The sequence below is a fragment of the Athene noctua genome, chromosome 3 (genome assembly GCF_965140245.1).
Source record: "Athene noctua chromosome 3, bAthNoc1.hap1.1, whole genome shotgun sequence".
Classification (NCBI taxonomy): domain Eukaryota; kingdom Metazoa; phylum Chordata; class Aves; order Strigiformes; family Strigidae; genus Athene; species Athene noctua.
In genome coordinates, this window is record NC_134039.1 from 7,249,457 (window position 1) to 7,276,611 (window position 27,155).

Genomic DNA, 27,155 nt, shown 5'->3' on the forward strand with positions numbered 1-27,155 from the left:
GATGGTGCACCTCAGCAGTTATATTAGTCAGGGGCATTACGTGGACCACCATGAATGCTGTGTGTCCTTTGACCACACTGTAAGAAGCGGTGCTCATTCCAGGAGCATCAGTAAAAGTGGCAGCCTTCTAGAATAGCTTCTGTGGGTGAGCATGTATTTCTTCTTTGAAAACCCTGGTTTCTGAGTGAAAGTAGAACTATTCTGGGTTGTCAACAGATTTAAGACCAGCAGGGAACATGCCATTCCTTGGCTGTGTGAAGGAGGAGATCACAATGTATTTTCGGTTTTAGATATTCCCCTAAAATGGTGGGGGAATAGGGACGCCTCCATCAGTGCTCCGTCACACATGCGCAACACCCAAAGGAGGGAAAGGAAGGACAGGATGGCAGCTAGGCTCTGTCTCACTATCCACACCCAAATGAGAGCCTCACTATCTCACAGGGCAGAGCAGCTCTGCACTGATGCCAACAGGAACCACAGACCAAGGGGCCACGGTTAGGTCCTCAGTAAATGATGCATAATGTCCCATGAGAAATCAACCCTTGATGTATTAATTTATTTTTATTTTCCAGACTGGCAGTCCTGGTGAATAGATTTCACTCACTGTATAGCGAGGTCAGTGTGACAAATTTTGAAAAAAATACAAGTTCAAGTGTTTTTTGGTTTCACAAGCACATGAGCTCAGTGAGAAAGAACAGACTGAGACGGCAAGGAGAACAGCCAATCCTGTTATATTTGTCTTTCTTATTACTGACTTGCCATGATAAATATGGAAAATTATATTTGGCTAGAAGGAGGCTGAGAAAGGGAACAGATGGCCACCAAAAGAATACTAGAGCAGCTAATAGTCACTGGCATATTTCCGGGATGAAAATTTAAATCTGAAACCAAGCAGAAGGGTTATCCATTTTTTTCTGATCAGGGTACTGTGTATGAAACTGATCCTGCTATGCTCTGACTAGATGAAGGTGGGCTTCCTGAAATGCATTCACCGAATGGAATAAACAACCTTTCTCCTGCAGTTAACGGCTCTTGCAGTTATGCTGACAGAAATAGTTGACAAGGTGGGGAAAATGTTTATATTCCTACTGTATTTTGAGTGACTGAGAGCGCATTTGCTATGGCTTTTCAATATATTGCATGATTTAACACCTACATTGCATTCTCTCTAAGTATTCTACAGGCTTTATTAAGTTTTGAGGACAGAGAGAGCAAAGTGCCCATTTAAATGAAAGGACAATGGAGTCTGTATTTTATATAGCTGTGTATTTAAAAATTTCTAAAATTTTAATGCATTTCTGATTTCTGTGGTCAACTGGGTACTGAAAAAAATAAGATGACATTTTGGGAATTATGAAAATCTGTCCTAGTTTCTGATCTTGCAGAATGCTGTATGCTCAGTACCTAAAACTCCTTAAGACTGCTGACTAGATAGTGAATGAGGACATTGTTCTGTTTCTTGAGTGGTAATTGGAATTAGCAAGGTAATACACGATTTGAAGGGCTGGGATAGCAGGAGATGATAGTTTGGGATTGAAGTGCAATATTGGAGCTGTAGGACAGGCTGAGTGCTATAGGAGTAGGACAGCCAGAAATGAAATGGAGTGGAATAGTAACAGTCACTGCAGTTTTTCTTTAGTGTGCATCTGCCAGAGTTAAACCAGTCAGAACAGCTCAGCTGTAGATCCCATGCTAGATGTGTAGGATTTTGCTAGAGCAGCAGCCGAAGGGTCATCTGGATCAAGATCATCAAAGAAGTCACTGTGCAGACTAACTGATCAAGCCACCAGCTCCCCGTTCAGCCACCAGCAGGACTGTTGTAGGCACAGATCAGTTTTTCGACTGATAAAAGGTTATGCTATTCACTTATTTAGGGAAATGTTATGAGGGCTGATCAGTTATTGATTTTAAAGTGTTTTGAATAAATTGCCTGAAGAGCTCTGAAAACTATAAACCCTTAATAAGTAGGTTTTGAGAAAGAGAGACAAAGAGAATCCCCAATTTTCATTATTAAAAAAAGTCACAGCCATGGGCTGATGGACTGATTTAACTTTTGCAGTGTAAAAGGAGAAATACCCATCTCAAAATCTTGTTAATCTTTCCCCAGTGAATGGAAGTAAAATGGATTCCGTATCTTGAGCTCACATACCTGCTTCCTTAGTTCTTGCTGAGTTTTAAAGACATTTTGTGAATTGTTCATGCTCTGTCAGTAAATAAAATATATTTTGAAATTTATGTTTAGTAATAGAGATGTGACTGCATTGCCTTTTGAAAGTATTGCTAAAATATAAAATGACATTTTGGAATGAAGACTCTGCAGTCTGTACAGGTATGTGAAGTCCACTGTTTCTTTGGTTTTCAGTGACGCCTGTTTGTCTCTGAAATCCTTGCTTTATGTTGACTTGTAGTTAGAAAAGCACAAAGTGGTTAAGAAACTGTCCTTAAATGGAGTGTAATGTTTTCATCAGCTCCAAAAACTGAAAAATAAAACCAGGAGTATAGATAAAGTGTGGGGAAAAAAGTAAAACATGCATTAGAATTAATAGTTTTATTAAGAGCTGGGTTGATATACCTGGTAGAGTTATGACTGTGGATCCCAGACTCACCTTCATAACAGATGTGATTCTCCCTTGAAATGCAGGACACATAGTTTGCATGTTTGTCTGTAGAAATAGTCTGGCACTGGCTTTTCCATGGGTCATTTATGTAAATGCACGCTGAAGAATAATGACCACAAGGATATTTGGTGCACTGGGAAAAGTTTATCATGCTCTAGGACATTCATAGGTAGGTTGCAGTAATCCAGTGGTTCTCTTCTGGGGACATTTGTGGTGGTGGCTCTGGGGATGCTTTGGATTTACAGCACATAATCCCTGCTTACCCCTGGCCAGGTGATCTCCATTTCCAAAGATGGGAATTACTATGTCCTGCAAAGACAGGTCTAAGTACCTTTCCCTTTCCTAATATTCTCTACTCCACAGATATCCATGACCTTTCCTCTCAAACTGACCCAATCATAAGGCTAACACCAAAGTTGTTGTTCTCATCTTGTTCTGAATTTGAAGTTTACCCTTTAAACTTGCAGAAGGACTTACTTTTTTGTGTTATTTTTTTCTCTTCTTCTTTTTTTTCTTTTTCTTTTTCTTTTTCTTTTTCTTTTTCTTTTTCTTTTTCTTTTTCTTTTTCTTTTTCTTTTTCTTTTTCTTTTTCTTTTTCTTTTTCTTTTTCTTTTTCTTTTTCTTTTTCTTTTTCCTTTTTCTTTTCCTTTTTCCTTTTTCTTTTTCTTTTTCTTTTTCTTTTTTCTTTTTCTTTTTCTTTTTCTTTTTCTTTTTCTTTTTCTTTTTCGCTCAGATAGAGTCCCTGTCAGCATGACTAGGCTGCATCACAGCAGATGTTTTTATGGTACTAGCCAGTACAAAACACATTAAGCATATTCCTCCAGTGTGCAGCTATTTTTTTCATATGGACTAACTGAAGTCCATGACAAAGGCCTCTAAAAAGTGATCCCCTGGCACTGATACTGGTACCGGATAGGCCAAAAGTCATTGCAAAGAGCAAAGACCTTATCATCATCAGGTGCTCTGCTCATTTAAGACTGTGTGACAGGTACAGGCCATGGAAGCCCTGGCTGCAAAACAGGTAAAGAACACCACCATACTGCTTTATTTAAGCATTTTTAATCTGCAGCTCACATCCATAAGATAATTTTGGCTGCCAATTCATTATTTTGAAACTCTAAAAAAGTTCCTAAGTCCAAGTCCTTCCTTTCCTAGAGAAAATATCGCTGTTCTACAACTTCAGAACTTCTATAGTGGAACTGATGTGTCTGACTGGATAAAGATGATTTTTTTGACTCTGAGTGGAACAACATTATGTCTCAGAGCCCAGGGATGAGGGAGCACTTTTGACCCAACCCAGTAGGGTTCACTCCAGCCTATAGAGCAGAGCTCCAAGCTGCTTTAGCCACAGTTTTCAGTATCTAAGTTGTTGTAAAGACTTCTGCAATTCACTGCAGTCTGTTATTTGACAGAAATATACAGTGCTACTTATCATGTTTATAAAAAAGTCTGCTGAAAGCATCATAAAAATCTTAAAAATGACAAGCTGCTTAGCACTTTCCCCATGCTGCTTTTTTAAAATTATTATTATTTGTTGTTATCTGCCTATTGGAACAAATGAATTTTTTTTTCTATATCTCAGTAAATTTAAACATTGATTTTAATTAAGCACTGTGTTTTTATAAAATCTGTACCACGAGCTGAATCAGTTGAATGCTGCTATTAACCATGGATGGGCTCACAATCCACCTCGTGAGGCCATTTAAATCTGTCCTTCCAAGCAGACACACTATCAGCTTTCGAGCATGTATTTAGGGATGGCAGAGGCCCCCCTTCCCCTCCGCTGACCACATGGGCATATCAAGCATGCTGAGAGGCATAATAGGCAAATCAAGCTGTCTCTGCACCTGCCCACAAAACAGCTGTTCGACTGGGAGAGGAATCGCTAGAGCGTAGCGTGTTTTCAGCAGCTTTTGTGGTCCTCTCTCATACGCTGTGTTGGCAGAGACATTGCCACAAAGGAAAGAAACGCAGGAACCATACAGAGATTTCAGGATTTTTTTTCCAGAATCGTTTTTATTAAAGCATCATTTCATGTTTGCAGTCTTCCCATGTGGATGCATTTTCTCAGTCTCAACTGACTGTTCAAGAGAGAGATCACCTGGGATCTAACAGAGTCTTCCATCAGGTATGTGACTCTTCAACTGACTTTAAAAATATCTGAATGCTTGTTTTGTAAGAGACCCCTTATAATAAATGAATCTGAGCAGAGGGAAGTCCTTTGGTCCCTTCCCTCTTCCATTTCCCCTGTAGCTGTACGACTGTCCCAAGTGCCTGTGAGTATTTTGGTTTTGCTAAGCTGTTCAAGTAGCATTAGAGGCATTTCTTCTGCCTAGCCACTTTTCATAAAAAGTCCACTGGAATCTCAGTTCTGAGGTTTTAAAAACTTTTCCATCGTATTGGAAAAGAAAACTTACTCATTCAAGTTCGTTGGAATGAGAGCTTTGCTTCTTTGCTTTTTGAGAAAATATCAAACCTTTACTTTGTTGTCAAAAGCTTGACAAATATGTTTCTATCCTTCCCCGATGACAAAAATGTCACAGGCTTACGTGGGACCTTGTTCTGCATTTGATAGTGCACGGTTCATCTATTTCAGATCTATTTCAAATACTTATTTAACTATTTGCCAAAGAAATAGTCTATCTCCAAATTTTTTTTTGATGCCAAGAGTGTGATTTCTCACACTTTAGATAGCCAAGAATATTAGAGGTCCTAACATTCATAAAGCTGCATCCTTAAATGACTGGCTGTAAAGAATGTGTTGTATATAACTGTTTTGCAAATAACGAATGGGAGAAATCTAAAGGAAGGACTGATAATCCTGGAGTTTTCAAATGAGTATAAGCATTTCTCTTTCAGTAAAGTTTGCACAGAGCTTGCTTTTTCCTCACTAATGAGGAGAGCAACAGAGGGGCCTAGTCCAAGTGAACTCCATGGGAAATGAGGGGGAAGGAAATATCGAGAAACCAGCGCAGGGAAGATACTCCCACTGTGTCCAGCCCTGGTGTTTGGCAGCAGTCCAGTCCCAATTTCTCTTCCACCACTGGGAATACCTAATGATGTTGCCTGCCATTTATAATTAATGCTTGCTTATTACCCTACATACGCTTTATTTTCTCTACTCAAAGGAGTCCTGCTGCCTGGAATGGCTGCTTGGTTTCCAAGCCCAACCACCTTTTCCAGCTGAAACAGTCACTGCTCTGATGCTGGATGGAAGTTGTTCTTGTAGGGAAACTTTCCTGCCCTAAAATGTGTCAGGCTGCCTGGTTGCCTGGACAAACTACTCCTGCCCTTGTTACAACGGGTTGCTGCTAGAGAGTATCTGCTCTTTTCCCCTTCGCCGTTAGGTGTCAGAAGTGAACCGTCCACATTTTCCAAGGTTTAAAACCCCTCTGTTTTTCGAAGGTGTTGCAGAGAATTGCTTGCTAGGTCGCTGGGTAATATTGAATTATACTTTCTATTTAGAAAGTCAGCCGTGGTGTTCTTTCCCTCCCACATCTGGAAGGTCAAGCAAAGCATGGCTTGGTTGCAGACACTGCAAACCTTTCCCCCCTCGAAAGCAGCCTGCCTCAGATAACAAATAAGAGCTTGCAGCATGTCCTCCCCTCTCTTCAGGTGAGTTATAAAGCTCTTAGACGTATTTTGTTTGTTTAATCAGCTTCCTTCTAAGTACTGCCAAGAGAGTGTCCGTGACAAAGTCTCACAAGTGTGTTTGGTGTGGGAAGAGAAATAATTCAGCGCCAGCATTTGCATCACCTTCTGTTTTCAGCCAGAGTTAAAGAGAAAGGAAAAAAGCAAGAATTATAAACAGTAAATTACACCAGTATGGTTGTGTATGTCTCCAGGTATTTTAATGGACACCCGACATCACTGGAATTTTTTGAAGTCATCTTCAGTTTTGGCATTCCTTCTTTTGAATTTTTTACAAATCCTGTGTCCACCCTCTGTCTGTACTCTTCTTCCTTTGCTGCTGCTTTCCTCAACATGTCAGGGACCTGGACTACTCACCACCACTACTCTGATCACTCCCTTTTTCACCTTTCTCCTTCAATGGAGTCTCCTTATTGAGAGATTTGACAGTTTCCACAGGTCTCTGGTATGAAGTCTTTTCAAATCTCTCGCACTGGAAGTCCCACCCATAAAGAATTTTGTTTGGGAAGTCACAGGTCTTCTCAAATACTTTGACTGAAATTGGCAGATTGCTACTATTACTGCAAATTATTTAATTTGTCTAGGAGGTGTGTGCATCATTGGGTGAAGTGCAAGATGCAAAATAGCATGAATGATGAGGTAGAATGGGTTGGTATATAAAATAATTTAAATTTTCTTTAAAGCTTAATTTTGTGGCCTTCATAAGTCAAACCTGCACTCAACTCCTACAAAAGGCAATGATTAAGCTTTGCATCTGAAAATGAACCATCCCTCCATTTTATTTTCTGTGAAAAGATTGGAGCCAAGCATTTTACAGAGGGTTTTTTTAATTCTTTAAATGGAATTTATAGACCTATATAAGAAGCTGTGCAAAGACCAGTAAGAAAGCCTTCTGCTTTTGCATTTAGAAATGGCAGGGGACAATAAAAATTTAAATTTAGAAAGCATGATTATGTGCTGTCTGTTCTGCAGACCTTCTTTTTTTTTACCCTTCCTTAGAAATAACACAGTGTTGCTGAATGGGGGGAGTATGGATTGGAATGGGCAAAGTGGAGGTCTCAATCTGGGTTCAGCAATATAGCGGTAGGGCTGACCTGTGTCAGCACAGACCTGCACTTGAGCTGTTCAAGTGGTGTCCCTCATACCTGGTTGCCCTGCTTTTGTAGCAGTTATTGCAAAAAAAGTAGCAAGGTTAGAGGTAAGTATGGGAAAATGATTTAATTTTAAAACAAACCCATTTTCACTAATGTTAACGTTCTTAACCCAAAACCCACAAGCATCAAGAATCATGTATCCATGTGGTACCAGATGGGACTTCTTACGAGGACATGGTGGACTGGGATTGCCCACTGGTTAGTCCATATCACATTGCCTGGGTTCTTCTTGTCTTGGCAACCATGTGCTGGTTATTGAATATGGCTTTTGTACCCTTCTGACACTGAGAGATGCTGATCTTTTGTGTCTCCATCGTGTTTCACTTCTGGGACTCATCAAGAATTTCTCTAGGGATGAGAAATTATAAATAAATTAAGGAATAATTTAGGTTAGAAGGGACCTTTGGAAGACATCTAGCCCAACCTCCCACTACAAGCAGAGCAAACTTTGAGCAGGTTGCTCAGGGCCTCGTCCATCTGGGTTCTGAATATCTCAAAGGTTGGAGAGTCTGCAGCTTCTCAGGCAACCTGTTGCAATAGTGAACCACTCTCATGCTAAAAAAATTTTTATCCTAATATCTAATCAGCATTTCCTGTTTTGTAACTTATATCCATTAGCCACTGTATCCATCTTGTCTAGAACCATGCACTTCTGAGAAGAGTCTGGTATTTCTCTATACCATCCTGACAAGCAACTAGACAGCAGTAAGATCACTCCTGAAGCTTCCTCTTCTGCAGGCTGAACAAATGTATTTCCTGCAGCCCCTCCTTATACATCATGCACTCCAGGCGCCTGCCCATCCCTTGGCCTCTTCCCTGAATTTGCTCCAGCTGGTCAACGTCTTTCTTGTACTGGGGAACCCCAGATCAACACAGTACTCCCAGCATGGTCTCACAAATACTGAATAGGGGAGGAGATCACTTCCCCCACCCTGCTAGCTCTCCTCTTGCTAACACAACCTGAGATTTGGACTTCTTTGCTACAAGGGCACGCTGCTACCTCATGTTCAGGTTGGTGTCAGGCCCTTTCCTGCAAACCTGCATCCTTTCAGTTGTCCCCCAGCCTGTCCTGTTGCATGGGTATATTGTGTTCCAGGTGCATGGCTTAGCATTTGACTTTGTTCAACTTTAGAAGATACCTGTAGACCGTTTCTCCAGCCTGCTGAAGTCCGTTTGGACAGCAGCCCTGCTATGGTGTGCAGATTTGAGGGTGAACTCATTGCCCAGGTGATTAATAAAGACACTAAACTGTACTGGCCTTAGCATTGCTCCCTGAGGGGTATCACTTGTAACCAATTGCCACTGATCACAGTCCTTGAACCTGACCATCCAACCAATTTTTCAGTCACGTTATAATCCATTTATCCAGTTCATATCTCACTCTTCGGGCTTCAAGCATAGAAGAGAGAGTGTCACAGGCCCTGATGAAGTCAAAGTATATAATGTCCACTGCTATTCTTTCATTGACCAAGCCAATCATTTAATCAGAGAAGCCAATCAAGTTGTTCAGACATCATTTGTTCACAACTTATGCTGGCCAATCCATACTGGCTGCTTCAAAGCAACTTCTTGTCTCTCATTTGGTTGGAAATGGTTTCCAAGAGGAATTGTTCCATAGCCCTCCCAGGGACTGAGGTAAGGCTAACTGGCCTGTAGTCTTCTTCTTGCCCTTTTTGAAGGTAAGTGTGATGTCTGCCTTTTCCAAATGGTCAGGAACTGCTCCTGATTGCCATCGACTTTCAAAGATGAGAGACCTGCCTTGCAGTGGTGTTGGCCACCTCCTTCCACACCCTCATTCTATCTGGTCCTGCAGACTTAGGTATGTCCAACTACTTAAGTGGTCCCTAACTATCTTCCTCTGCTGCAGGTAATGCTTCTTTACACAAATACTGCTTCTAGACTCAGGGACTTGGGAGGCCTGAGGGCAAAACTTACTGATGGTCTTTTCCACATCCTTGGTCACTAGGTCCCAAATTCCACTAGGCAATGGGTTCACATTTCCCTTAGCCTTCCTTTTATTTCTGGTGATGTACTTATAGAAGCTGTACTTATTGACTTTCACATCCCTTTCTAGCTGCAATTCCAGCTGAGCTTTGGCTTTCCCAAACATGTCTGCATGTTCAGGTAGTGTCTCTTGCACATAGGCCAGATAACCCATCTACCTTTTCTGTGTTCCTTAGTGTGTTTGTGCCTGGTCAGAAATTCACTTTACATCCATGTTGGCCTTCAGCAATAATTGCTTAACTTTCTGCATGTTAGAATGGAGTATTCTTGTGCTTTAAGGAGACTGGCTTTGAAGCTCAATGAGCTCTCCTGATTTCCTTTGCCCTTCAGGGTGGTCTTCTGTGGGTTTATGATGAGAAGATCCCTGAACAAGCCTAAAGGTGCTTTTCTGAAGACCAGGGTTTGTAATTCTGCTTGTTTCACTCGCTTCTATGAGGATTTTAAACTCTACAACCACATGATCACTGCAGCCCTTTCCTTAACCGTCACAGCCTCGACTAATCATTCCTTACATGTGAATAACAGTGCCTCTCAGATCCCTGCATTAACACAGTCCAGATAACTCCTGGAATGCTTTTGCCACTTCAGCAGATACTGAGGTGACTGAATTACCCCATGAGTATCAAGGCCTTCAGATTATGATGACTCTTCCTAGTTGTGCCTAATTAAACCCCCTCTTCGCTAGATTAGCAAAGCTCTTTGCAGACACTCTAGCCCTGATTCATGAGATGGATCTTGTTTCTGCTCATCAGTTCTTGTTTCTTATCCTATGTTTGTAGAAGTCATAGCCCTCTCTGTAGCTTCAGCCACGTATTGATCCACTGGATGCATCATCTCCAGCTGAGTCTTTTCCCTTCAGTGAAGGACTGAGGAGAACATGTCCTGGGCCTCCACACCCTACGTCCTTATCCCAGAGCACACTGTCTTCTGTCTCCTTATCTGGTGTTCTTTTATCTCCGACCCTCCATCATCTCTTCTTGGTTCTGTAGTCTGACCTTTGTTTTCCCATTCTGGGAGCCCAGAGAATCTGTATGGGCTGGGATCTTGACCACCTGCTGATATCGGTGACATCTGTATATCCTTTCTTCTGCAGATGCTTCCTTCTAGTGCTTTCTCACCCATGCAGGCCCATTTATTCCCCACTCATACCAGTCTTGTTTCTGTTATAAGTGTGTGTGTGTGTGTGTGTGCAGACCCGAACTGGTGTCCCTGCAGTTCTGTGGGCTTCACAAGCAATCTCAAGGATTCTAGCACAACTCTCCAGTGGATGTGCCCACATGGAAATCCAAGATGGATAATGCCTGTTATGCATCTTTCCTGCCCTCTGTACTAGTCCATGAGAGTTACTGCAACTTAATCAAACCACAGCAGTTTGTAGCATTTATAGCATGTATTGAATGAACCTGGAAGATGAACTTCCTTCTGTTATTTGGAGATTTATCTTTCCATGCTCTAATAGCCTCTAGTGCTATTGGCAGAATTTGCCTAGTCCCCAAGCACACTTGTTATGTCTCAGCACAAAATTGATGTAGAGATCACTCAGTAAATCCAAAATAAGTATCTTGCAGCTTTGTCTTTGGGAATTTAGCATTTTTAATATATTTTTTTTATTTTTATATAATTACAGATCAGCTGAATGTTCATAAATATATCTGAAAACAAAATTTGTGGTTTGAGTTTGTTTGTTTGTTTTTTTTTCTTGGCAGGAAAATGGAACTCGAGGCAATTTTTCCCAATTTAACCTTCCAGACAGTCTTCCTGAAAGTGATACCAGAGCCCAGACAAAACCATCAGAACTGGAAAGCACCAGCATCAGTGTCAAACTGCCTATGACAGCTTCAGGTAGAATATAACAGAACATGCTAAAAAAGACTGGAGTGACAAGCTGCCTGCACAGATAAGGAGTGTATGCAGTCAGGATACTCAGTGACCAAAGGTCCCATGCTAAATGGTCACTGAAATATTTAACAACCATTTTGGAGTACAGGAATATGGATGGGCTCAGGGATTTCGAAAATTTCTACTTGGGGATGTATGCAATAGGAGAACACAAATATATAAATGAGAGAAATATGCATTATACAAAATAACGTATATTTGTCTGAGATTTATGACAGGTCATGCAGGTGACAACAATTTCTATTACAGTGATAAAACACTTTTCCCACTTGCTTGCAGCTGTGTCACATTTTTTATCTATGTGGGTTAAATTGCATTTTGGGAGTTCTCAGATCTAGAAAGTTTCTGGCAGAGTTGATCTATTTTTAGAAGGAGTCTAGGAAAAAAAAATGTAGCAGCCTTTTGCTTTGAAATTATTAACATCCCTGCATTAGTGGATGAAGATCTGCCACTGTTTAACAAAACACCCACTTGCATGCCTAGAGAACACATTGATTTGTAATGCTACCGTCAGATTATTTATCTAGATTTAAATTATATAAGTGGAGGTGTTAGGGTAGCTGAAAGGTTTCTATGCAGGAAGAATCAGGAGGACAGCAGATCTGGACCCCATTTAATTCCTAACCTCCTGCATCTGAACTTGACTTTTTCTATCAGAATAACAGCTACTTGAAAGCTTTGGTTAACTAAGGCTTACTGCCATTTTATAAGTATGACAATCAAACCAATAAAATAATTTTTTTTATGTAAGCTATGAAGCTTGCTGAAGCAGACAGACAACAGATGGGATTTTCAAAAACTAGGTACATAACTTTGCTCAAAATCAAATCATTTTTACCTAAGTTCTCTTGAAAGTCTTGCTGACAGATGATTAATACTTTGTTGAACATGACACTGTAAGTCAGAAAAAGAAAAAAAGAAATGTAAATTTATGCAAAATGTCAACACCGTAGAACCGTAGAAATGTCGGTTGGAAGGGACAACCAATGGTCAGCTACTCAGCCTCCTGCTCAAAGTGGCATGCTCTACTATAAAATGGTCCATTGTAAAAGCAATTTGCCATCAGGTTTCTGACATTTTATTGATTTTTGGTTTTATATTCTTTTTTTCTGATTTAGAAGCCTTGAAAAATTTTAGAAACCAGTTAACAGTCTATGAGCAAAAAGAAATTTTCAATTATACAGAGCTATGGTTTCTTGGGCTGGAAGCTAAAAAGATTGAAGGTTTGCCTGAAACCCAGAATAATAATTGTTACGATGATGAGCATGGTTCCTACTTAAAGGTAAGTGGAAAAATTATGGTATTTATTTTCAGCTCAGTAGGTTTGTAGTGACTGCCAACTCTTAAATGATCTATGTGAGGTAAATGTTGTTTCTAGAAGATAAATATTCACATAGTGAAAACATCAGTACCAATCACTTTAAAGCTCAGAAGAGAATCCTAAAGAGACACTCACTTTGCATCTCGTTCAGGATTGGTGCAAGGTAGGTGGATTAATGAAGCCTGCACTTGTTATTTTCTCTGTCACCCTTGTTTAATGTGGACTTCACTTGCTACCAGTCCAGCATCTTGCATAGACGGTAAACTCACACACACATGGACTTTAAAGCCTGATCTTTGTTGTACTATTTGAATCTGAATTATTTGTTTTCTTTTGAAGGTTTTACATGACCATATTGCATATCGCTATGAAGTGTTGGAGGTCATTGGGAAAGGGTCATTTGGGCAGGTGGCTAAATGCTTGGATCATAAAACCAATGAATTAGTGGCATTGAAAATAATAAGGAATAAGAAAAGGTGAGACATCTGTTGACTTTATACCAGTACAATCAGCTTTTTGTTATTTAGGTAGCGTAGTGACAATCCAGGATAATGTGAACAAAGCAAAATCAATCCCCCTGTACATCAAGCTTTCATTAAACACAGTGAGAACAGAGTGAGGAAGGGCGATATCAGGCACACAGAACTGGCCTGGACCCAGGGGAGACACAGTCTGTGAAAGCAGGCAGTTTTTCCAGACTTACAGAGAGGTCTCTGTATCTGTGACACAGTCAGTACACAGCTCAGGTAACCCACCCTGCATGACCGACACCTGAGAGCCAACATTCCCCCCAAGACTCCAAAACCACAGAAATATGCTGGGAAGCTCCAGTTGCTCATTTTAACATGAAAAATTCTACCCTATGGTCCTAAACAACCCCTTCTTGTTATGTGACTCATTACAAATTTTTAGTTGAGTTTAACTTGAACCAGAGTCAATGAAGCAGATGAGAATGATGTTTTTGATTCCAGCAAAAGAGTTTTAGCTCTTCTGTTTTTCCCCCTCAGTGAACACTACATGTAAAGAATGGTCTTTAAAACTGTCTTACTGTGGTAGGTGTGAAATGTGGCCCTGTTCGAGTAAAGAGAAGCATTCCTGTGGACTCTGAAAGCACTAGGATTTTACTGTCTTTACAAGTCAAGATAACTACTTGTGTTACGTAAGGCCAGTATATTTAGACTAGGAAACAACCATAATGACTCAAAGTTACAGTAGTTAACAGGAGTGAAGGGTAAATTTTTAGTAATTGTCCCACACGTTGAGTTTACAGTAAGATTGTGGTGTTTGTAGCATTTGTATTTCTAGGAATGCTAGACTGAGTTAATGTTATCATTCCTGTGTCATGTGATATTTCAGATTTCACAGCCAGGCTTTGGTAGAAGTGAAGATCCTTGATGCTCTCCTGAAGAAGGATAAAGATGATACTCACAATATCATCCACATGAAGGAATACTTCTACTTTCGCAATCACTTCTGTATTTCCTTTGAACTGCTGGGGTAAAGTATATTTTCCTCTACAAAATGTTAAGAAGTATTGTAGATCTTGTGCCTTATAAGCTCTAATTTTTATGTCTTCTTTGGAAGAATTTGCAGCTCTTAATGTTACAAGAAAGGAATAATGTCTAAATACAAACTGCATAACGGAGCCTTTGATCACCAAAGGTGAACTGAAAAAGGCCCTCCTCAGACTTCACACAGACAATGACATGATCCATCCCTTATTTCCTGTGCTGTGTATTGAAGTCTTCTTCCCTGAAAGACCTGTGGGGAAAAGAGTAAAACAATGAATTCAGGACTGGTAAACATCAGGTTGTATAAATATCAATAATATTAAATAATTTATAAATATAGTTTCTTCTTGCTTTCTATGAACCTGTGCTGCAGGACGCATCTTAGGAGGAACTCTGGGGAAATTTTAGGGAAGTCATATTATTCTATTTGCCAGCTTCCTTGTAATCAGGGCATCAAACTGGAATTATGAAGGTTGCCCACAGTTCCCCATCCCTTAAAGTAAAGCCCCCATTGCTGCATGTATTATAGTCCTTGCTGAAGATTCATCATCGTATGAAAAGCTTGATCTCAAAGAGACCTAAATTCATTCTGTTGCTGCATATGAGTCTATTACACACAGGGATAAGAGCTGACTCCTTTCCAGAGAAGACACAGACCAACCTTTTCAGAAAGCTGCTGTGGAAACTTGAGGGAAAACATTCATGGGATAGCCACTATGTTCAGCTCTTTACGGAAGAGTTGGAGACTGGTTGCGAAATTTTTATTGCTTCTAAAATATAGTGAAAACTGCTTAATTTGTGAACTTTCTTCTCCGTCAAGTCCTGGTAATTTAATTTACTTCTGAAGGAATGGGCCTTGCCTGACACCATGCACACGTGGGGCAGGCAGGAAGGTAAAGTTGTTTATGTCCTTGCAGACACGTGTGGTCCCGCTGAGGACACCTCTTGAGATCATATTGCCTGTGCCTTCAATCCCTTCGATAGCCACCATCCCCGCGGCCGTTTCCTCCTCCACAGAATCACCACATGAAGCACTCAGTACTTGCTGGGGCGCAGCCCAGGCCGGGAGCTCCCCAGGGCTCTGGCACCCAGCGCTATGGGGGCTGCCTCGAGTCTGTCAGGGCAGGGCCTGGTGGGCAGGAGGAGAGCAGCTGGGGGGCACTGGGGCAGCCCCAGCCCTGGGTGCGGGGATGGGCCAAGGTGGGCCGGGACATGGGCCTGCAGGTGGGACCATCTTGGTGTGGTGTAGCTGGAGCGAGGGCTGATGGCCCCGGGGGCTGGCATGGGGTCCTGGGCAGGGCCACCAGGGGTGGTGGTGCCCTTGGGGTCTCTGGGAAGCCTTCACATGTTGCCAACCATGCTTGGCAGAAGTTAGCAACATCATTTAATGCTTTACTGGAAGGAGCTAAGATATGATGGTGACAGGAGGGAAATAAAAACCTAACGAGACCTGAATTTATGGGGGTATTCATCTAGAAAGATTTACTGCTGATTAGAGACTCTTTAGATGAAAAGGATTTACACAAAGTGCCAAAGCAAAGACAAATGTGAGCGAGAGAAGACTGAAGAGAATTTATTTCTCTCAGTTTCTGAATGATAGTTGCTCTTGGTGAAAATCAGCACAGCTGCGTAACGCAGCACTGAATTTAGCAAGCAAGCAAGTCCTCTGACATTATGTCTTCTTTAGATCTGGAGGCTCAGGGAGAGGTTTGTGCATATTACATGCAGAAAAGCATTCTCAAGGAAGAAAATAGCTAAGTCATTTTCTTCTGCATGAGTCCTCCCTCATGCAGGAAGACAGGCTAAATACTGCCTTAATGCACTGTAAACTAATCATGCCTTTAAAAATAAGTTCCTTAATCTCCTTTCCGCTTTCTGTCTTCTTCTTCTTCTTCTTCTTCCACCCCCACAACCCCCGCAGAATAAATTTGTATGAGCTCATCAAAAAGAACAACTTCCAAGGTTTCAGTTTGTCTTTAATTCGACACTTCACTCAGTGTGTGCTGAGATGTTTACAAGTGCTCTACCAGGAAAGAATCATTCACTGTGATCTGAAGCCTGTAAGTACAGTCATTTCATAACCTGTTATCCTGTACACAATACATCAGCTTCATCCCATTCTGATTGATCGAGAGGAACTCTCAGAAGAATCCTTAAAACCCAGTAGAATATTTGTACAGAAGCTAGAGTTTATTTCAGACTGTATTAGCACTAGAGTCAAGTGATCCTTTCCATTAATTCAGTTCGTTCACTGCATTATTATAGAAGATTATCTGGTTGCCAAAATGTGTGCAGATATTAATCAGATTCAGGTAATGGCTTTTTGCTTAAAAAAAGAAAAAGTTACTTGTGAAATTAAGTATTTCAATATGAGGGACTTTGTAATGCAAGGAAATATTCACAAGGCAGCCTGTTTCAGGTTATCCTGTTAAGTGTATTTAATTTCATATGCATAAGTATAAAATTAAGTAGCCTAGTAAATGAGAAAGCAATTCTATAGTACAGTGTTTAGGGTGCTCACCTGTTTCTAGAGGAAGTGTGATCCAATTCCTGCTGCTATATCTGCTAAGCATTCATGCTAGGTGAAACAATTTCATTCTCCGTAAGCTCCAATCTTACATTTTTGTAATTTTCTGAGATTTCTGAAGTATTTTAATTCTATTTTCATTTCAGGTGAACGTTTCTCTTGATTTCTTCTTCAAAACTGCAAATGAACCAATAAATAAATAAATAAATCCACCCTCAAGTAAAAACACTAAGGATGACATTCTGGTCTCACTTTACTTAATGTATCCTGACTCAGAAGTCTGAAGAGTCACATACTGTCTGTACCCATTGTCTTGCCAACATCTTTGCCAGACCAATTTGCAGTGAGAAGTGAGGTTTGCAAGATAACCAAAATATCTTAATGAGAAACACTTAGTCCAATGGGAAATCTGTTTCCAGGCAGCCACTGACAAGGAACGAGGTTGGCAAGATCAATGAGTGTAATCTGTACTTAGAGTAACACATTAGTGAACATTTAGTGAGTTAACTAAAAGATCATTTTCTTCTCATTCTACAGTTGTAGAGTTTCATGAATTTGATTTATGTTGCCTGAAACTCACATCTGTTATTCCATCTGCCTCCATGATATTTCTCAATATAAGGTGGAGTATGGAGTTTCTCTGGACTTAATGCTAGGTAATCACTTCCCCCAGAACCTGATTTTGAGGTTAATCAGCTCCCTTGCATTGTGAGAGATTCAGCATTAGAGACAGAGTCCTACCATGAGCATGAAGGGATATCTAGCTGCAGAGAGAGGATGCTTCTTCCCATAACAGGACCGAGAACCCCTGGGTAGTGGAAGTCAATCTCTGCCTTGACTTTCATCAGTAGTAGCTTCTCCCTCCTGTCACACACAGTATTTCCTTACGAGTCCACTAATTACCCAAGTAACTACTTTGTCGTTATTTGGCATCAACCTGGGAACTGCTCAGTCTCTCAAAGCTTTGATACATAATCACTTTAAAACTGGTCAGTAAAGGTAGCCATATCTCTGCCGAGAAGCAGAGAAGACTCTATGATCGGAAAGGAAATCAAAGGAAATCCTTGATTTAGGTAGATTTTTGATGAGGATAAAATTCAACTCTGCTGAAGAGAACTAATAGGTTATGTTTACTCATCAGCGCAAATATTCCTGAGATAGCTGTTTAAGAATCACTTCTCAATCTGGAGCTGTAGGCACACAGTGCTGTACCCATCAGCACCCAGCTAATAATCCAGAGTACCCTACCATTTCTGTTCATCCCTACGGTGGGATCTCTGCATCCCACTGTTGTGAGGTGGAGGGAGGTATGCTTACAGAGAGTCTGCAGAAAGTTGAAAACAGTGGAGAGAAGAACTGTGAAGTACAACTCATTCATGTGGCAGGGACTTTCTGTGGTTACAAAAGGATGGTTCTGGTTAATTTAGCACAGCATGCAACCAGGTGCAGTTTGCCTTCTACTAGATGAGCAACAATGAGTTTTGGGGAAGTCACCCTGCTCACATGGCAGCATTCTCACTGGAGGGTGCCTTGATAACACCACACACTGCACAGGGCAGTGGCCTGGGTTGTGTGTGAGGGACTATTGCCCCTGTCTAGCCAACCTTCAGACTGGGTACCTTTACCAATCTCCCCTCTGCTTTGGTTAATTTCACATTATTGGATGCCTACTCATGTTAGCAAATGCATTCCCAAGGAAGTTGTAGTTTGAAGCTATTATTATGCAGGTAAGTGTAAACCCACTGTGTTATGCATTGCTTATTTTCCAAAGTGTTCACTAACCTAATGTGGTGTTAAAACCCTTTTTTTCCCTGTGATTTTTTTCTCTTTAGGAGAACATATTATTATATCACAAAGGCCAAGGTTCAGTTAAAGTTATTGATTTTGGATCAAGCTGCTATGAACACCAAAGAGGTTTGCAGAAAAGTCAAGTTGATGTAATTTTCTTAATAAGCTTTCTTGATTTAAATAATGTGGAAAAACTATTTATTTGATTGAGCTAATATAGTGACCTGTGCCCCTAGAATCTGCTGAACTGTCCAGCCAATGGTTGTGGAACAAATACTGGTAGGAGACAAGTAAGCTATTACCATGCTTTTTCTTTGTCCCAAGCCTGATCAGCTCCTCTACTTCTGTTGAAATCAGAACTGCATTTGCAAGAGTGGATAGCTGAAATAGGCCTGAGAGGATAATCCCAATACTTCACTTAGCAAGGAGTTTATCAGGTCCAGAGAGCCTTTCTCAGTGGGATGGTTAAATTATAATTGGTACTTTATGGATGAACACAATGCGGGGAATGGGAACTAAGCTTTAAGTTTAGAAAGCCTTAGGTTTTATTTTTGCTCTATGAAAGATTTAAGTAGAATGTGCAGGAGATTACAAGAACAAAATTTGTAAAGGAGAAATGAATGTATAAAATTCACCTAATGATAAATCTTAATGTTAACAGACATATTGTAAAGCAGTAATGATATCATCAGGAATGCAAGTATCATCTGTTAAAAAAAACCCCTCACAACAACAAAAAAACAAAACCCAAGAAAGAAATCTGCACTGCATTTTATTAAGTTCAAAAACCAAAACTAATCTTAAATGGCTCATATTTTTCCTATGAAAGCCTGATATTTAAGCTGAGCCCAAACCCATTCCTCTATGTTTTGGGATTCAGACCATTAGATTTATATCCCAGTTTTGTAGGAGTGCATAAAAATTTTAGGTTTGCCCATGTTTGAGAGAACATAATGTTTTGTTCAAGTGTTAGGTCAGTGGTTGGACTGGATGATCTTCAAGGTCTTTTCCAACCTAGATGATTCTGTGATTTTGAGAAGCAGCCTGAAATATTTGTGAAGAGTAACATATTGAAACACAAAACAAGTGAAAAGAAAGATGGAGCATGACTGAGGAGACTCCGCCAGCTGAAACAAGAATTGGTACAATCCTCAAAGTGGTACAGGATTAGAGAGTAGAAAACAATAAGTCAGCTATTTATTTGTGACACAAATTACAAAAAGCACGCAACAATTCTGCAGTTGGTCAAATGCACAAGGGCACAGATTGCCACCACAGGTATTCTCTAGCTGTACAGATTTGGTGAAATCACATGCTGTGCAGCACTTACTTTTCAGGGTGCTTTACTTCCTGAAAGATTTTGAATATGTGGGGATATGAAGAAGTGCAGGAATATAAACCAAGCGGCCATAAGATAGATAGGAATAAGAAAATAACAGAGCTTGCATGATGTAATTATGTTCAGTTGTCTGAATGACAAGAGGTAAAAGAAGTAGTCTTCTCACTGTGATGAATCCCAGTCTTGAAATGAGATAGATCTCTTGACATCTGCTGTGGGGCTATAATGCATTAATAGAGAAATCAGAAGGCAGTAAGAGATGTACCCTAGGTGTCAGTGAAACCAGTATTTCCTACAGTCCAAGCCTGTGATAATGAAGAACTGTTGACTGATGCAAGAGGAAGACCTCCAAAGAGGAAAATGAACATGGAGTAAGCTGAATCACAGCATTAGTAGAATAATTTCTTTCAGTGAATCTTGCTGAAGACCAATTTTCAAATAGAACAGTGGAAAACATACCACCCATTGATTTTAGGATGGGATTAGAAAAGGTTGTCAGAGCCTGTGTGAGCAATCTCTTAATGTCAGCTAATGGACAGAGTAGATATATGATGTCTGAACATGTATTTCACTTTTCTGTGAAATCTGGAATCCACAGTTCTGTCCCAATTATGATATTTTGCTTCTTGTCTAATTTTCTGTTTTGATATAGTGTACACCTATGTTCAGAGCCGGTTTTATCGCTCACCTGAAGTGATTCTCGGTCACCCTTACGCTATGGCTGTTGATATGTGGAGCTTAGGCTGTATCATAGCTGAGCTTTACACAGGCTACCCACTGTTTCCAGGGGAAAATGAAGTTGACCAACTTGCCTGCATCATGGAGGTAACTTTTGGGATTGTCTTTTGAATTGCATACTCATTTGATAAACTACACTGCCAGCAACAAAGAGAAATCCCAAGAGATAATGAAATTTAACTGGCTATGGGCTGGCCTGTTAGAGGGGGGGGTTTACAGCCAAAGGGCTCTGTGAGAGGACGGGTTCCAACGCAAAACTGTTATTTCCATCTCATGTGCCAAACACTGCTCTGCACACTCGTTGTCTTGCTTCTGAAGGAAACATGTTTTAACCTGGTCAGAATTTGTATGGAGAAGTTAGAACAGAAGAAGCATATCTAAGGGGAAGGAAAAGCAATCCAAACTATAACATGCTCCTCTTTTCTTAGAAATCAACTATGTGTTGGCTGAATCAGATCTCCTTAGTCCAAACTCCTGCTGAGAAACATTTTTTTCTAACATTTGAGTAGTCAGCTGTGGCTTCGTCTAGCAAGTCTTGAAAACCTCAGAGGCTTGAGTAGAAACCCACCAGGTGCCTGGCTCAAGTGCTGCTCTACACTCCTGGTGAAAAAGGTTTTCTTTATAGTCACCCTACACTTCTCAAACCACGATTTGTGGATGTTGCCCCTTCTTATACTGTCTGCACCTACCAAAGAATTTGACTCTATCATCTGTGTAAATGTTTTTCAAAGAGTTTTATGAATGTACTGTGACATCTCCTGCCTCAGATCACCTACCCAGTGCAAATGTTAGAATAGGTGCAAAACTGACCCATGAAAGCAAGTTACTTAGTTACTCCATACCAATCACTAAACTGCAGCCTGACGTTGAACTCAGCCCAAATTCTGATCCTTCTAGTGCCATGTGAGTCTGTACAAGATTTTTCAAAGACAGCATCTCTCCATGTGGTCTCCTACAACAGCTGTCATTAACAGAGATGCTTGTTCTTAGAGCTTTCTGTGGTAGTGAAGTTCCCAGTGTCATCCTTCATGAGATCACATTTTCTGTGTGCAGACAGCTCGAAGGACTCCCTCAATTCCTTCCACAATAAATAGCACAAGAGGAAATAGTTTGTAGACATTTCACCGTAAATTGAGACATTCGACTTCTTTTCAAATGAAGGGTGAATTACCACATCTCTCTTGATGGTTATGTATCTTTATGAAATGAGAAGTAACTCTATGAATTCATTTTCTATGTTGAAGGTATTGGGTCTCCCACCAGCTGATTTTATCCAGGCTGCATCAAGGAAGCGAACGTTCTTTGGTAACTGCTTCTGATGGTTTGTCCTTGCTGGATTCCTTCCCTGCTAGTTAACCTCTTAATAGTGCTATTATAGTTACTAGTGCTGGTAGAGAGTATGGTCAGAGAACCTTAGCTGCTTCTTAGCTGATAAAACTTCTATCAGGCAGAGGTATTGAGGAGAAGCAAAAGGGTAACATGAGACCTCCAAATTAACCTGGTGCTGTGCTCTTCATGTCCTATGAGCCTCTCATTAAAAGGTAATAGGGAAGGAACTAGAAAATGCATTTCACTGTTACTCCTTAAAAAAACTATTGCTAAAAAGATACACAGTGGGCTTTGGGAACTAAGTTACATTAAGTTCATTCCTCTGTATATAATTTGGTTAGGAAATTACACAAAAGAACAAAAAACACAGTGAAGGATGCAGTCCCTAGGATGTAGCTAATATTGTTTGCCACAAAGCTGGCAGACTATCAGCCCAACAAGGCAAAACCACAGTTAGTGGGATGGATATGGGTACCATTTTTGTAAATCTCTTAAATATTTGGTGAGGATTTTTAGCATAATTTGTTGAGCATGTCTTTATTTTTTTAAGATTCCAAAGGTTTTCCTAAAACCATAACTAACAGCAAGGGGAAAAAGAGATGCCCAGACTCCAAGGATCTAAGCACAGTGCTGAAAACCCATGATGCTGGTTTCCTGGACTTTCTGAAAGGATGTCTAATGTGAGTTCATAGATGTTTTGACTTACATGCAGCAGGCTAGTTTTGACTTTCACTTTTCCTGTGCCTTTAAAATCTTTGTATCTTTTGGGGTTTTTTGGTGGGGTGTTTTGTTTTTTTGGTTGTTTTTTTTTCCACATGGTAGTATTTGGGTAACTATTATTATTCACAGCTTATTGCAGGGTGAAATAATTGCACAGAAACACTATATGGGATTAGTCCAAGGCACAAAAAGAAAGCTGACACCATCATGTCCAAAGGCAGATCTTCTTCTGATGCTAGAGACTAAACTCTAAAAGCAATGATTTTTACCCATTGAGGCTTTTGTATTAAATCCTTTCTGATAAAAAGGTTCATTCAGATAACATAGATAATGGTAATGCACTGTCCTAAGGCTGTGCACATCTGGAGATCAAAGCTTGGTTTTGGATTTAAATCTAACTCCCTCTTTGGTGGGAAGAAAGTCTTCCAGTTTCCTCCAGCAGGAGTTATATTTGGAGGCGACTTAACTGGCTTGAATCTCTTGACTGTATTTTCTGTGCTAGGCCTTGGAAAAGGCAATCGGGTGATACACTGTGGTATATGTATGAAAACAGTTCTGCTGCTTCAAATATCTGCTTACAAAGATCTTGTTCTCTGCATGCACGTTCCCTTGGGTGAGATGAGACTCTTTCTAGTTCAAATACACCATATATGACCCCTCAGCAGAGGATAAAAAGGCAAAGTACATTCAGCCATGTCTCCACCTCAGAATCAATGGTATGTTTGCCTGCTTCTTAGTTACCATGGTAATTAGCAAGGAGAATTACTCAGGACAGTTACCAGAGTGTTACCTTGTAGTTTGCATGCTGATTTAAGGCCTTTTTTTCCTTATTATAGTTATACTTATTTTTCATTGACAGCAGTCACATTGCATATTTCAAGAATTCTTTGATAGACTATTTGTCCATTCTCTTGATTGGAATAGATTTTTATAAATCACTGGAGTTCAGAATGTGAGAAGAGTATTAATATGTCTCAGATCCTGTCACTTCTAGGATAAAATGTTGACTTTACTCCAGTCAAGGATTTTGCTACTGAATACCTAGTGTGACATGTGGTCCACAGCTGTTTTCTTAAAGGAAATTGATGATTTGCACATTTTTGACAACTGCTGAATACAAATAACATGTAATTGTTAAGTCTTCACACAAGGTAGAAATCCCACACATTCTCTATGACAGGAACTTTTTACCTAGTATCACAGAATACTTCAGGTTGGAAGCAACCTCTGGAAGTCGTCTAGCCCACTCTCCCACTCAAAGCAGGGCAAATTTGGCACAGGTTGCTTAGGACCTTGTCCAGTTGGGTTCAGAGTATCTCCAGAGAGGGAGATCTACAGCCTCTTGGGGCAACCTGTTCCAGCAGCAAACCACACTCACGGTGAGACTGTCAGTGGCAAAGCGTCTATATGTTTGTGTGGGGAAAGAGAGATGTGATTTCGTGTCACCAGCATATCATGTGTTATCACAAAGTAAATGGAACTTTAAAATAAATGAAGTAATATGGGAGAAGAAAACTATTTCATGGCTCAAACATGGTCTCTTCCGAGGTGGTCAGGTTACTAAGCATTTTACAGGATGGGACTCCATGGGCCCTGCTGATAGGAGATGTCATTTTACTAAGAGGTGTTTTTTCTTGGGAGATGGTTACTAATGAGGTTTTACTCATCTATCAAACTAAAAGACTGAGCATGCAGGAACAAACTTTTGGCTGGTTGCCTTAAATACTGACCTCTTGCATAGACACAGGGAGGCTTTTGGCGAGAGCTTGGATCCTATTTCATATGGTGTAATGGCAGCAAAAGCTGGTTCCATAACTTTTCCAGTGTTACCTGTATCTTACATAAGGCTAATATTTTGTGTCTTCTTTAGCACTGACTGTAAGTTTCTTTCGAGCAGTTCAGTAGTATTTTCCTAAAGAAATACAAGCTAAGTTGTGGTTACATGAAAAAAAAAAAAAATCATCCCTCTCTGTTTCACAAGAAGGTTGCTTTTAATGTTCTCTGTTTTCTAAATCTTTATGAATCGTTGATCATTTGGGTTGCTGGCTGAATCAGAATATTCAGAAAATAATTTCAGTGAAGCAAAAAAACCCTGTAAACAAGACATTTTCAGGTCACACAGGAAAAAATACTATGTGTTGGGAGTCCTTAAATTTCCAAAGGAATGGAGTAAGGTTTGAAATGAAAACTCTTTTTGAGACAAAAAGGATTGAACTATCTTGTCTTTTTCAGTTGCTAATCAGTGTCTGTCCAAAGTGGCCTGATACATTTGCCATGACTTCACAGATACTTTTATTCGACTTGTATACACTTGTTTTGTGGATGAAAACATCAGACTCCCCCGCCCAAAAAATCACTCAGCTCTTGTTATGACAAAAATCTGTTTGTTTTTCTACATTATTTCTGTACAGTTCTGGATGGCACTGAGATTAGAACAAAATGGTCTGCAGCTGATGTAGAGATTACCAACAGAGATATTAGGACTGATATGAATGCAGTATGGATGGAAATGTATGTGTGTTTGAGCACTGGAAGAAACAGCAGAACAGGGGTTGAAAGAATGAGATATACTGGTAACAAAGGACACTGCTCCCACTTGTAAAACTGGGGAGTGTGTTGTCTGTGTCACTACCAGGAAGCCTGCACCCTGGTGAAAAATCTCAAAGCTCACAGCAATTGCATGGCAACAAGGTTGAAGAATATCACATATGATGTCCATTTTCCTGTAAGCCCGAAAGGAAAACAAATATATATTCCAAAATACATGGAAAACCAGACCATGAGTAGCTACCTTGTCTAACATTTATGGGGACTGATGCCAGCAAGGTTCTGATCTGAAGGACCATGCCCAAACACCAGGTGACTCCTAAAGGATATAAAAGATCCATCTAAAAACTAGTACATCATCACTAATCAAGAAGATCTCCAGAGATGTGATGAGGACTCAGTAGCTGACAACCCTTGTCCTTTGTGCCACACACAAGTGGTCTTGGCCGGAACACTTGGTACTTGAGAGTATGTGTGTGTGAGAACTGAGTGAATGAAACCTGTGAGAGGATAAAGTCAATATACAGATTTTGAAAAAAAAAAAAAAAAAATCACCTTTCATTTCCGTATGAGTTTTGTAACACTAAGTTTCTACAGTAGTTTCAGGTGCAGTTAAATTAGGGAAGACATACCTTTTAATTAATTAACCTATGTCTCGTTTATGTTCCCTTTCTGGGAGCTTTCATTAACAGGATGTGAAAACGTTGAAACAAATTTTCAGTACGGTCCCTACCCTGATAACACCATGAGCTGAACATTAAAAATGGTTTGATGCTACAGAGGGTTTGATCAACAAAGCACACAGTGCTGAAGTAAATAAAAAGTTTCAAAGGATGGAGAAGATCACATAAGATTTTTCCTTGTTTTCAGTTAAAATTTGTTTCAAAAAATGTCCTCGTGACCTGACTTTCTGAAGACAATACTGAATCTTTTGGCTTAAACTACTTTTCAGTTAGAAATAGTTGAATAACTATTTGTCTGCCATGGATTTAAGGTGGGAACCTGCCCTGCGCATGACTCCCGACGAAGCAATGAAGCATGCATGGATCCAGGAACCAAAAATATACAGAGCAAAACAGAAAACACAGACTTCAAGGAAGATGAGTGATGGCTCTTTCTCTACACCGGAAAATAAAAAAGAAAATATTCGTAAGCATGTGCTACCTGGGGAACTAACTGCATTTATATTAGTGTTTGGTATTTCTTTATATTTAATATCATCTGTCTGAAGTAAGGTGAGGTGATAGTACACAGTGTGCAGATAATGAATGGTCACTGGAATGTGGTGGATAGAGACATTGTCTTTCACTCCTGTAGAAATGCATTACTTACGTTTCATAGCAGCTGCCATCAAGAAGATTGGCAGTACTAAAGATTCACACAGACAGCAAAATAGTTATGGTATCTGACACCACGCCACAGTGCACTTCCCTTTCAGAATAAAATAACGTATCAATGGGGGGTTGTAAGAATCCAGAGAGAATTTTCAACTGGGTTTTTTTGTGAATTCGTGGTGATCACGTGTTTATCTGCTGCTAAGAGTCTGCTGTCTTACCTATATTTTTATTTATTTATCATTACAGAAAATATCTGGAAAGATACACCTGACAAAGTGAAAAGTGAACTGGATGAAAGACTGACTCCCACTGTGCCCTCCACAGGCACAACAGAAAACCATGTGCAGAACACAAGGCAACATGTTATCCCAGAGAAACATTTGGAAAGCCAAATTGAAAAGCCTATAAAAAATGAACAAGCAGAACACAGTGGCGAAACAGCTCTTCCAAAAAATTCTCTTTTTTTCCCACCAATTAAGTAATACACGGCACAAGCGATGGTTGGTTCTGTTGCATACCTGGTATGTTTTGTAGGTATTACTTGTACTCAGGAATATAAACTGTAATCTGTCTGTACATGGGCTGTGCACATTGTAAGTATATGTAATGTTCACTTTACCCTGAAATAGTCCAGGCAACAAAAACAGAATTTGAAAACCGTTCCTTTTCCTC

The 27,155-nt window shown here is 40.1% G+C and overlaps 1 protein-coding gene across 1 annotated transcript; it reads left to right on the plus strand.

Annotated features, from left to right (window-relative positions):
- Window positions 1-1,040: 1,040 nt before the first annotated feature.
- DYRK4 (dual specificity tyrosine phosphorylation regulated kinase 4) lies at window positions 1,041-27,155 on the plus strand. Its single transcript, XM_074901225.1, has 14 exons — window positions 1,041-1,064; window positions 4,663-4,746; window positions 6,084-6,233; window positions 11,134-11,269; window positions 12,445-12,608; window positions 12,987-13,123; window positions 14,004-14,144; window positions 16,080-16,218; window positions 18,518-18,599; window positions 20,465-20,637; window positions 21,795-21,855; window positions 22,430-22,559; window positions 26,141-26,295; window positions 26,730-27,155. The coding sequence occupies exons 1-14, from the start codon at window positions 1,041-1,043 to the stop codon at window positions 26,963-26,965; spliced, it is 1,812 nt and encodes a 603-aa protein (XP_074757326.1). The 3' UTR covers window positions 26,966-27,155.